Here is an 11,476-nt window from a genome sequence, read left to right on the forward strand (position 1 = left end):
GAGAGAGAGAGAGAGAGAGAGAGAGAGAGAGAAAGAGAGAGGCGCAGATGTTAAGGTTCATCCAATCGCTTAGCTCACTTCCTCTCACTCCCACTCCCCCGGGGCCGAGCAGGGGTTCCTTCAACGCATTGCACGCGTTGTTGCACCAATGCCTCCCTTCGGCCGTTGTTTGCGCTTTGATAGGGTGGATGATACGGCGCACACACATTGAGTGTGAGCTAATTTTTCCGACTTGCCCGGGCCCGCTTCCGTACACAGTCGCACTGAAAACCGCGGGAGACCCGTTCAAAGCATCGCATCGTCTCCAAACACACGTCGAGTATCACGAATCGAAGTGATCGATTCGCGTGCAGCATTGGCGGATAAAACACGATTACGAACAAATTGCTTCAGCCTGAGCGGGTGTATTTGGAAATTGTGTGTATGTATATGTGTTGTAGTTTAGGTTGCTCGGTAAATATTTATCGAAATCAGCATGCACCACACGCGTATCGTTTACAATAACGCCACACTCCAACAACCGATCCACTGCGTTTCTTCTGCCCTCTTCCACCACGGTACGATATGGGGGGAAGCCTCTTGCAATACAATTTCTTCCAATGCTAAACACAGCTTTCTTTTCATAATTTTATTTTATTCCGTTTCTCTCGCTGCAGGTTTAGGTGCGGCCCTCCCCCTCAAGCCCATACCACCCAAAACACTTCCGCCAGGGACGGCTGAAGAGCGAACGGCCAACAAAACACCACCCAAATGCCGGCACGGAAGGGGCTCCTGGCGCCCCAGAACACTTTCCTCGATACGATAGCGACCCGCTTCGATGGGACACGTAAGTAGACAGTTTAATTAAGGTGGCATTAAAATTTGCCGAACTGACTTAAAAGTGCCGAACAGCAGCGGAAAGGTGCTCGGTGGGGCGGGCGCACAAGGAAGCAAGCTGTGTCCTCGATTAATTTCATCACGCGCCCTCGTCAAGGATCCGGAGGTCGTGTGCTTTGTGCACGGTTCAATGTGTCTCTGTGTGTATTTGTACGTACGTGTGTGTCTGTGTGTATGTTTGTATGGGTGTGCATATGGGTGGTGTTGCTGTGGAACGCTGTTTTACCTGAAACGGGACCAACACGCCGTGCCCGTAAGCGTCCTAAAATTGAAACGGAAGAAGGCACGAAACTTTTCTTTTTTTCCTGCCACAACCGTTTTGCCATCGTTGTTGTTAATGGTGGTGGTGGTGGCGCTGGTAGGGCCTTTGCCCGCCTCAAGTGCCCCGCCATGTTCATATTTTCACAATTGCTTCCTCGAATGGTTTTTCATTCAAAGGTAAATGAAACGCATGACTTCCCGGGCCCGCACGGCGCTTGTGGATACGGTGCGGGAAAATTAATTGAGTTCACATAAATGTGTGACTTTTCTTTGCCTCTTCGGTGGCAAAATCTTGGAAAGTTGAGAAACGGAAAGGTGTTGGCGGAGCAGTTCGGAGCTGCTCGCCAGTAGACATAAATTTGCACCGCGGCGATGAAAACTTTGGCTTAAAAGAGTGCTTCAACTGTTTTACTAGAACCGACAGGTAGCTGAATTAGTTGGAAGCTCATGGGCATATGTGTAGCCGTGTATTTATGCTGAACTTTGAAACTCACGCAATGATGCTGTGTGTTGCGAGTTTAAATTGGCTTGCGTGTAACAATATGAAAATACCCCCGATGAAAACAGATTGCCTTTCATGTGCGATTTGAAATAGGATTTCGTTCGTTTCATATTTCGTTGTTGAAATAGATAATTTGAAATTTGAGAAACAAAGAGTGAGAACACAAAACGATACATCAGTTATCGCATGTTCAACCCACGCGCCATGCCATAACAAAAAAACTTAAAAGAGTTGAAAAGAACAAACAAAAGCAAAGGTGGATGTATTACAGATGAGATGTACTACTGCTATTTCATATCATGTGAAATCTGAATACTTGTCTGTATAAAGAAAGACAGCTGCCTGGTATTTTAAAGCATACGCTAGTCAATCGACGTTCGAAAAGGCGTGTCAAAATTCCGAAAGCCGTTCCGATGTTTTTGGTTCCGGAAACTTCTTCTTAAACAAGTGTGCGCAATACATAACATGCTAAGATAATTCTTGGATTTCCATTCTTTTACAAAAAAAATTACATAAAATATTATTACAAAAAAGATACATTGCTAAATGACACCTAAGCAAGTCATATGAAATGATCCTAAATTTTTCATTCTACAGTATTGTGATATTGTTATTGCCAAGCTTTTATCTGCTACACACAGAGCTCATTATCTCTCGACAAATGGACATACATTTGGACAAATTTACTCGCAGCGTTTGTTAACCTTGAGCGCAGCACCGGTATTCCCCGGACAGAAATGAGGCTGGAGGCATTTCCAGGACCCGACTCTTGTCAGCTCTTGTGGTGCGTCACGCCAGCTTTATGTCAGATTTATGGTTTCCTTTATTTATTAGCGACTCCATCGGAGTTCTTCCCATACAAAAGGGCAATGATTGCTTCAATTCGATCATTCTTGCTGAATGCGAACACGCTTTTCCGTGAAGCGTGAAACTCGCTCAACCAAACCATTCGGGCCAGAGCATTTTGCTATGAACCACAATAGACATACGGAAAACGTTGCTTCCTCGTGCTGTTTACCATGTCGCCCCGTTATCACACTGAATCGCGAACAACGCGTGGTGTGCTAAACAAATGGCACACTGTACAGCGATGGGCCGCTCAAATATATGCTGTGTTGCTTCTTACACTTCGTTCCAGATTCCAACTTCGTACTAGGCAACGCACAAGTAAACGGGTATCCCATAGTGTACTGCTCCGATGGCTTCGTGGAGCTGTCGGGGTTTTCGCGAGCGCAAATTATGCAAAAAGGTAATAAAGTTGTGCATTATCTCCCGTGCCCGGGAATGCGATTTAGCCGCCGCCGCAGCACCATTCACTGCTCCTATCCTTTTACGCGTTTATCCTTTTTGCAGGCTGTGCCTGTCGCTTTCTGTACGGCCCCGAGACCAAGGACGAGCATAAAAGCATGATCGAAACGAGTCTGGACGGCAAGACGGAGCTCAAGCTGGAGGTCATCTTCTACAAGAAAAATGGTAAGCGAATGTTTCCATGGCCGCCGGGTCATATGGTCGTAAAGCGTGACACACATTCATAAACCGGGCGAGCTCGGATTGTGTCCTTTTTTGTTGTTGTGGTGCTTATTTTTATGCATATCTATATATTTTTTTGCAACAAATACTTGCCCAAGCATATGAAGCAAGCTGTTGGGAAGGTTTATTGTTCTAAGTAGGCATGTGCTCTCTGGGCGTACTCATGACTCCGATCCGACTTCGGTTAGTCTGATTCCAACAACGGGTGGATGTAGTGGTTCTGAGATTGTCGAAGCCTGAGTTGTGCGGAGTCGGAGTCGGCCTAAATCGAAGTTGATTGGAGTCGTCCTGAATCGAAGTCGATCGGAGTCGGAGTCGACCGTAGTTGGTCGCTACTCTAGACGACTCCAATTCCGGACGATTTCTCCGGAGAACTCAGGATGGCTCCGAATGATTCCAAGCACATGCACATGAATCGAAACTGATAACTAAAATCGCAAAAAATGACAAAACTTAAACAAACAATTAATCTACTATTTTCAAACTTGTATTTTAAACCTGTGACAGACAGTTAAAAACACCTGTACATATCTAACGAAGAGTTAGAATATACATGTAGAAAGTATTGATTCATCAAAAATCCTATAACAAAGCCAGCCGATCTGAGCCAAATAAAATCCAAGTGTTGGATGAAGATTGGATTTTATAAGTGTCTGCGTACACGTAATGTAATATTTATCATCAGTATCAGTAGTATCATTTGTTTATAAGGCTTTCATTTACAAAATAAGTTCAAGATATATAGGGTTTACCATATAGGGTTACCTTATATATAGGGTTTACCTTATATAGGGTTTACCAAAGTTTTTTAGTTGCTGTTCAATTTTTTGTATTGCTTCCTATATTTTTTTGGTTCAATTGTATTCATGTCCAATGGGACGATACCAAGTGTGGCATAGCTGCTACAAGTAAACAGAACTAAACAGAATAAATAAATAAATAAATAAATAATAAACCACACAGCACTTATAATAAAGCTATAGACACATTGTAACACACTTCGGAAAGCCAAATACACACTATTGCAACACATTCATTACAACACATCAGCAAATCAATCCACACCATAACAACTTACCCAGACCATGTAGTTCATAGAAACCAATGAGCCACACTTTTCAAAAACAACCAAAACGGGCAACATAAGCAATTCAAGCGTTACTGCAGCAAAGTGGACAAACAGAGAACGCATAGCAACTTATTGCTAAAAGCGCAGTGTAGGCAAAGATCAACGAACGCACCCGTTCTTTGGCTAGACATCTACCCGGTACATCTTTTGAGTATAAATAAACCCAACTCCGACCATGGCGAGTTAGATTCGTTCGGACTGCTAAGATAGGACTATGCCCATCCAACATCTATCGACCTTATGTCCCCCTTACCCAAGGTAAGGCTTCCAAACTCCAACATTTCCAATTAGGGAAACCCTTTCAGGGTTTCTATGATCACCTGAACGATCTAGTGTCGAAAAGTCTGCTTCAAACAAAGTGTTATTCTACCTCGATACATGTCAGCGAAACACTGATCCACCGCAACGGTACACGATGTACAGTTGTACGATCATCACATTAAATGCCGACCGTAACTATCCAAAATCAAACTCACTTCATGGCGACCGTAACTAGCGGCGAACTCATTACATAAAAAATCGTGGAATCCTGTAATAGTGCAAACAACGATTCTACACCTTTTAAGAGCATTTTACAGCAACCCAACACTATATTATATAACTTTTTTAAATTCCAAAAAAACTTCTAGACTAGCGGATTTAAACAGGGGGAATTTTGAGAGAGAATTTTCGATGAAAATTTTGCAAAATGCAAAAAGACATAGTTAGATACGATGGTTGGGGCATGTCATGACGATGCCGGACTCGTGCCCCACCAAGAAGGTGTTATGATAAGTCCCACCTCTTACTCCAACACAGGTTTGAGAAGGACGAAAGTATCCATAAGATAATTCTACTCTAATAGTTGTAATTAAAAAAAGAGCTGAAATTAAACTGTTGTACCGTTGAATCCCTTTGAAAAACAAAGAATTTATGGCACTTGCGTGTGAATGCAAGAATGCAAGTTGGGTATCCTCGGCTCACTAGCCCTGCGTTAGCAGTGCCGATGGACGTCGTAACCCCGAATTATGCTCTCCCCCAGATACCCAGGCAACATGCCTTTTAACATTTAAGAAATGAAGATCATGGTCTGGTACACAATCCTCTGATGTACCGACATCCATTGAAGAATATCTAGCATTACAGTAGTCGGCATACGTCGACTGCACTCCAGAACAAACCTCATGATGCGATTTTGAAACCTTTGAAGCCTTTTTATTTGTTCCTTGTTGCCAAAATATAGAACGGACGAGCAAAAGTCAAAATGTGGTGACACCAATGATTTATAGAGGTGAATTTTCCAGAAGAAGTCGAGATCCTTCGTCAATCTACTTATTACTCCACACTTCTTAGCATTGAACTTCCGTAGAACACGTTACTCCTAATTCTTGAATTTTGAACCACTGTTGCGTTTGAAAGAAAGAAGTAAACAAAAAAAATGAAGGTTGTTATTTGAAAGAGGGTGGTTATTGTTTAGAAATAGTAAAACAGAATAAACAAAAGCCATGGACTGCTGTCTAAGGGTCTAGGGACAGTCCAGGGGGAGTCCATGGTTGAAACTCCCCATACCCTCCCCCCCTCCCACGCTCATGAAGTTGTAAGGGGGGAATGTAAAGCTACATGCACCCATAGGGGGAAAAGCTGCTAAAAGGTTGAAAGCTGCTCTAGAATGCTAATAAATACATGAATAAATAACAACAACAAAATTCTTCGACCACCAGTCAATAGGATTAAATCGCTGCATGAATTCATAGATTTACCGCTTTAAATGCAATTATCTCCATCGTTTAAGCAAACCACCGAGACAAAACATGCGCACAGAAAGAAGGACGCAGCTTCAGCTGTTACGTTGCGGCATGATAACTTAATATTTAGCTTCTTTCGCTGTCAATTCAGCACAACTGGCGGGCGTATGTGTGCCTGCTCATGAAAATATACATATTTATTAACAGCCATCTGCACCTGATTCGCGACTACGATGTCAAATTAATAATAACTGTGAACGACACTTCACTCGGAACGGCACCGGATGCCGCACCGCGTACACACGCACACACGCACTACCTTTTAGGAATAGAGTAAATTTGTCAACCAGTCACACCAGCGAAACTAGACGTTGCCGTTATCCCCAAAACAGTTCGTAAATGGTGGTCTTTTTTGTTGGTTCACCTTTTTAGCGCACTCCTTTTGCTGCTCACACTTTTCATGCAAAAGTTTAGCGAGCGCGGGACCGGCATTGCTCGAAAGACCCGACCCTGACTCCAACCATCTGTGCGTTGAAGCTCACGTTACCGGTTGTCTCATAGCGACCGACCAAGAGAGCAGCAGAGATGAGACCGGAATGATGGGTTGGATAAGACATAAGCTACCCGCAGCTGGTGGGTAGCATGATTTATGGGACAGACACCGGGACATCAAAACTTACGCTAATGAAATCGCTCTCCACAGTCACCAACCTTGCAAAGTGTTTCCGTTAAATTTTCAGTCAAGTGAAACATACAAAAAATACTGAACCACACAGAGCGAAAGCCAAACCCTCGTAGTAAACCCACACGGTATTAGGGCATTTGATGGGCTGGAGAATGGTATGGCAGGGAATAAATCCACGCGCACAAACACCGTGCGCGACAGCAAACCGGGAAGAGTGGCAGGCAGCTGAGGATTTCTTTTTTTTTTTTTTTTTTTTTTGCACAACCACGACCCAAAAATCCTGGAAAAAACTTTCCCTTTTGCCAAAGTTTGCTCGTAATCGTTGTAATGAGTTATTATGCTTGTTATGCTTAACATTTCATGTCTGTTCTGACAACTTTTCATCGGTACGATTTATTTTATTTCTTTGTTCTTGCGTTATTTTTTGACATCGCGGGAAAAAAACCCATCCACAGGTACGCCGTTTTGGTGCTTGCTGGATATTGTGCCGATCAAAAATGAGAAGCGCGAAGTTGTGCTGTTCCTGGCATCGCACAAGGATGTCACGACTGCCAAAATGTCGGAAATGTCGATGTCGGACGAATGTGATAGCGGTAAGTAGACCCGATCTCAAGTAATTCTTTGCTTTCGACTTTGACCCGCGTGCGTCGTTTCAGTATGTGTTTTTAACTGTTTTTTACAATTTTTAATCCTGTTCAATTCTGTTCGTTTCGTGACTGTACTATATCTGCCCGTTTCCGATTTCTTATCCTACAGCTGCGAACAAGCAATCGTATTCGCTTCTTGTTTTGCTGATGGAAAAGTTAGGGCAACGTTATCTAAAAGTAAACGATTTCGATGTTTATAATTTGTCTAACCAAACAGATACATACACAATACCTCGTTTGTGTCGCAATGTTAGGAACCAGCTTGCAATGCGTTTTGTAATAAATCTCTTATGAACAGTTTTTTTAATGATCTGTTTGTCAAAGGTTTCCGTATTATTTTCCATAATGTATTTACTGCTGTACTTATAGTTTTGAAAATTTCCTAAACGTGCCATTCTTGTTGTTTTAAGTCAGTTTTGTTGGATTTGAGAGCTTTGAGTATCTTCCTCCGCTAGTTGTGATGTACTGAATCAAGCATTTTGAGGGAAAGATGCGCAAAGAAAATATCTAGTACGAACAGTGTCACGAGTACACTCGATTTTACAATGTATGCATTACGCATACATTTACAGCCTATAGATAACATAAAAAAGTAAAGGGTGAGAAAATTTAAGAATGGCAACATGTCATTTATTTGTTAATCTAGATATGATTCTTTTGAATAAGCCAAAAATTCCCAAAAAACCAACAATCAAAATTTCCCGGATTTCTATCTTATTCAAACCAATTCTAATACTCATTTGGCATCCAGTGTATATAGAATGGGTATAAAAACCCATCTTTTTAATATATAAATACCAAACTATTGCAAATTTGCGATACAACGCTACATTTGCTACGAATATTATTTAAAATCTATTTCAAAAGTTGCCATCATTGTAATATACATTTTGCCGTATTTAGTCAAAAGTTAGAATTATCACCAAATTTTATCAAACTAAAATATATTACAAATCTAAAATATAATTACAATTGGAAGTATATAATTATAATTGGAAATTGGATAAATTAAAATCCTTCAATAAAAATATCATCACATTTCTTCGCTGGACATAATTTATAGTAAAGCCTATTCGTAAGGTCTCTTTGCATTCAAATCCACGATAACCTGAGACAAATATATTTTCATCTGAGATAAAAAGGCAAGGATTATTATATAATGTTGTTCGTGTCTAATGTTCAACTTTGTTGGCATACTGGATTATTCAGATAAAGATTGTTCAGGTTGTTAAACAAACAATAAAAGTTGAATGGCTATTTTGAATGAGTAAATCAAATAGATTAGCAATTAAATGTATGAAATCGTTGCGATTTGCTCTTACGTTTGCACCGCTGCATTGATTATTTTGATAAATTTGAGCACTAGATTTGAAGGTGTGTTATCAATGATTGTTGCAGCTATTTTAGTGCATTGCCTTTGCTCTGTATGTGGCAAACTAGGCGGATGAGAACGAGATTTGTTGCACGCAATGCATTCGATTTAATTTCCCCGCTCCCGTCTAGTAATTACTCTTCAGCACCGTTTCCGGTCTCCCAATTTGACGCTCTGCCCCTTTACCCGGCACATGAACTCTAGTGCGGTATGCTGTTTTCATACGGGTAGCTCAAACGATGCTCATTTATTCCTCGACTCGACTGACTACTTCACAGACGGAAACGTTTCCAGTTAACTCTCAAGCGATTCTATATGCCTCAATTCAAATGGCAAGCAAGGTCGAGAATGAGCGTGAAAATGGAACGGAAAATTTGCATTTACATGGGCGCGTATGATCTCATGCTGATAGCTCCAAGCGCAGTAGTCGTAACTAATATGCAGAATATTCAAATGCGAGTAGTAACTTTTCAATGCCCTTGCAGTGATTGGATTACACCGGGTAGAAAAGTTATGGATATGGAATCTATCATGAGAGGTCAAACAAATGCCATGCCGTTGCGTGGCGGAAAAAACGGGCAAAAAATAACTGGGAAATTTAAACGAATGCAGCCAAATGACGCCCAACGAAATGCAACATACGAAATGAAATTTATTTTTTATGGTAATTCCGTTAATCAGTTTAATTGAACTTCAAATCATGTTTGCTTGAGCTGAAAGTACAGAAAAGATAGACATTTTGTAAAACGAACCAACTGTAGGGTATTTTCTATTGGTTTGCTGTGTGTTTTATAAAGATTTGTGTCGAGGGGAACATACAAAGGATCAACTGTAAAGATGTAACATATTTAAATTGTATATTATATTATATTATATTGTCGTGTTATTTATGTCCTAAAACACTTTAAGTATTTCAATTAATGTATCATGTTGCATTATCGATCATAACCGAATGTACTTTCATTTAGTTTAGTTTTGGTTTGTTATCAAATTACGCTTATCATCTCTTTTCTTTAATTTATTTTTACAATTTGACCAAACTTAAACGGTTATTTATACGAGTTTTAAGGAGAAGCTACCCGTTTAGATCTTTAGTAAATTAATAAACATAATAATTTGTGGATAATTTACTAATACAAATTAATGAAAACCGCGTTTCAATGCCTGTTTTTGTATCGTTAAATCGTTATTTGGTTGGGATTATCTGCATCGTAAGCTCTAGGTGAACAATGGTATTAAATACTTCGAAAATATAATTTGGACGAATCAATATAAATGTTTGGTAATAAAAAGGACAACATTTTCTTTGATTGGCCATGTCCAAGTCCTACACAAGAAGGTGTTCAACGTTACTTTTTATTACTCTTCTTGTAAGAAGCCTTTAGGTAGCGTATTATTACAGTAAACAAACGTTGCTTCTGACGGCGAACAAATTCAGAATTGTTCTATTAAAAAATGCTTACAAGCACTTTTCATTGAAGTGTAAATTGTTTAAAGCTCTATTGAAAGGCAGAGATGATTGAGCATTACAGGAAACACTGTTTTCTCATTGTTTTATTTTTGTCTTTAAGTTTTATAATTGCCGGAAAAAGTTTTAAATTGCCGGTTTTATAAGAACCGGAAAATCTACTTCCACTGTCGAAAATCGAATGATAATGCCAATACACAGTTTGGCTGTCATAATTTTGTTGAAGGTCACGAAAAAGAATGAAAACACAGTCCTCTTCTAATGATGCCCATCACTAGAAAATGATCATTTGTAATCAAATCCAACCATAGCGAATGCATTAACCGGAAACTGTAGCGACAGTATACACTTCTAATTCAAATCCTTCGAGGAAACAAAAAGGGCCCACTGTTTACGAAAACAAAAAGTTTTCGAGCAAGCAGATTAACGTTCCTGGAAGGATGCACAGACACACTTAAAACTCAAATGGTTTCAGTATACATCTGGAACAAACAGCGATGCGCCTACGAAAGCAAAATGCGCATTAGGAACCAACTGCCGTTGCCTGTGCAGTGCTGCAGGAGGTAGTTCGTACAATTGCATTCCGTTCCTGACTGACTGCATGAATGTTGCTCCAGATAAGCGATCGGTTTTTCTTTATTGTGTTGTGATTTTTATGTAACTGTTATACAATTTATTCACTTCCTGTAGTTCATAGGAACGTTTGAGAATCATCTTGGCGATCATGTTGGTATTCTGTACGTTGAATGTAGTTTGTTTTGTTTTACCATTGAAGTATAGAATAAAGACTACATACATCATTCACCAATTCGGATTTATCTTGAAAAACCTTCAAAACAGTCGTGTAGTATAGGGTCATTGGTGTGTGTTTCTGTGTGTGTGTTTGAAAGTATTCTAAGATTTATCTGTTGGTCTTATTTTTCTTCTTTTTTGGCTTTGGGAAACGCCAATTGGAACGCGCAGAACCGTTCGGTACCTTGAAATTGAACCGTTTTTCTCGTGGAACAATTAAGTGTGTCTGTTTTCACTCTCTCCCTCTCTCTATGTTTCCACCAGTTGGTTTAGTTTGGTTTTGTGTTTTTTTGTTTTCTTTCATTTTATTTTTTTAATAAACCTCTTCTCTTTCTATACGGTTTGGTGTCAACGTTTTTTTTGTCTTGCTCGATACCGATTCGTTCTTTCTATTTTTCCCCCTCTATCCTTCCTAGTGCTGGTCCCTTCCCATTTGCCAGTACCTTCTGTTGAATGTTTCAGTGTGTGTTTTTTAATCAATTCAATTCTT

At 40.1% G+C, this 11,476-nt stretch overlaps 1 protein-coding gene across 3 annotated transcripts in view; it reads left to right on the forward strand.

Moving 5' to 3' along the window:
• Positions 1–11,476, forward strand: part of LOC121592207 (potassium voltage-gated channel subfamily H member 8) — a 46,451-nt gene that overhangs the window by 17,311 nt on the left and 17,664 nt on the right. For all 3 annotated transcript variants that reach the window (XM_041913605.1, XM_041913608.1, XM_041913607.1), the window contains exons 3-6: positions 657–826; positions 2,778–2,888; positions 2,993–3,112; positions 7,163–7,300. In XM_041913605.1, coding sequence (XP_041769539.1) covers positions 751–826; positions 2,778–2,888; positions 2,993–3,112; positions 7,163–7,300 — 445 coding nt within the window. In that variant the 5' untranslated portion in view covers positions 657–750. The remainder of the gene's footprint in view (positions 1–656; positions 827–2,777; positions 2,889–2,992; positions 3,113–7,162; positions 7,301–11,476) is intronic.

Source organism: Anopheles merus, chromosome 2L (genome assembly GCF_017562075.2).
Source record: "Anopheles merus strain MAF chromosome 2L, AmerM5.1, whole genome shotgun sequence".
Lineage (NCBI taxonomy): Eukaryota > Metazoa > Arthropoda > Insecta > Diptera > Culicidae > Anopheles > Anopheles merus.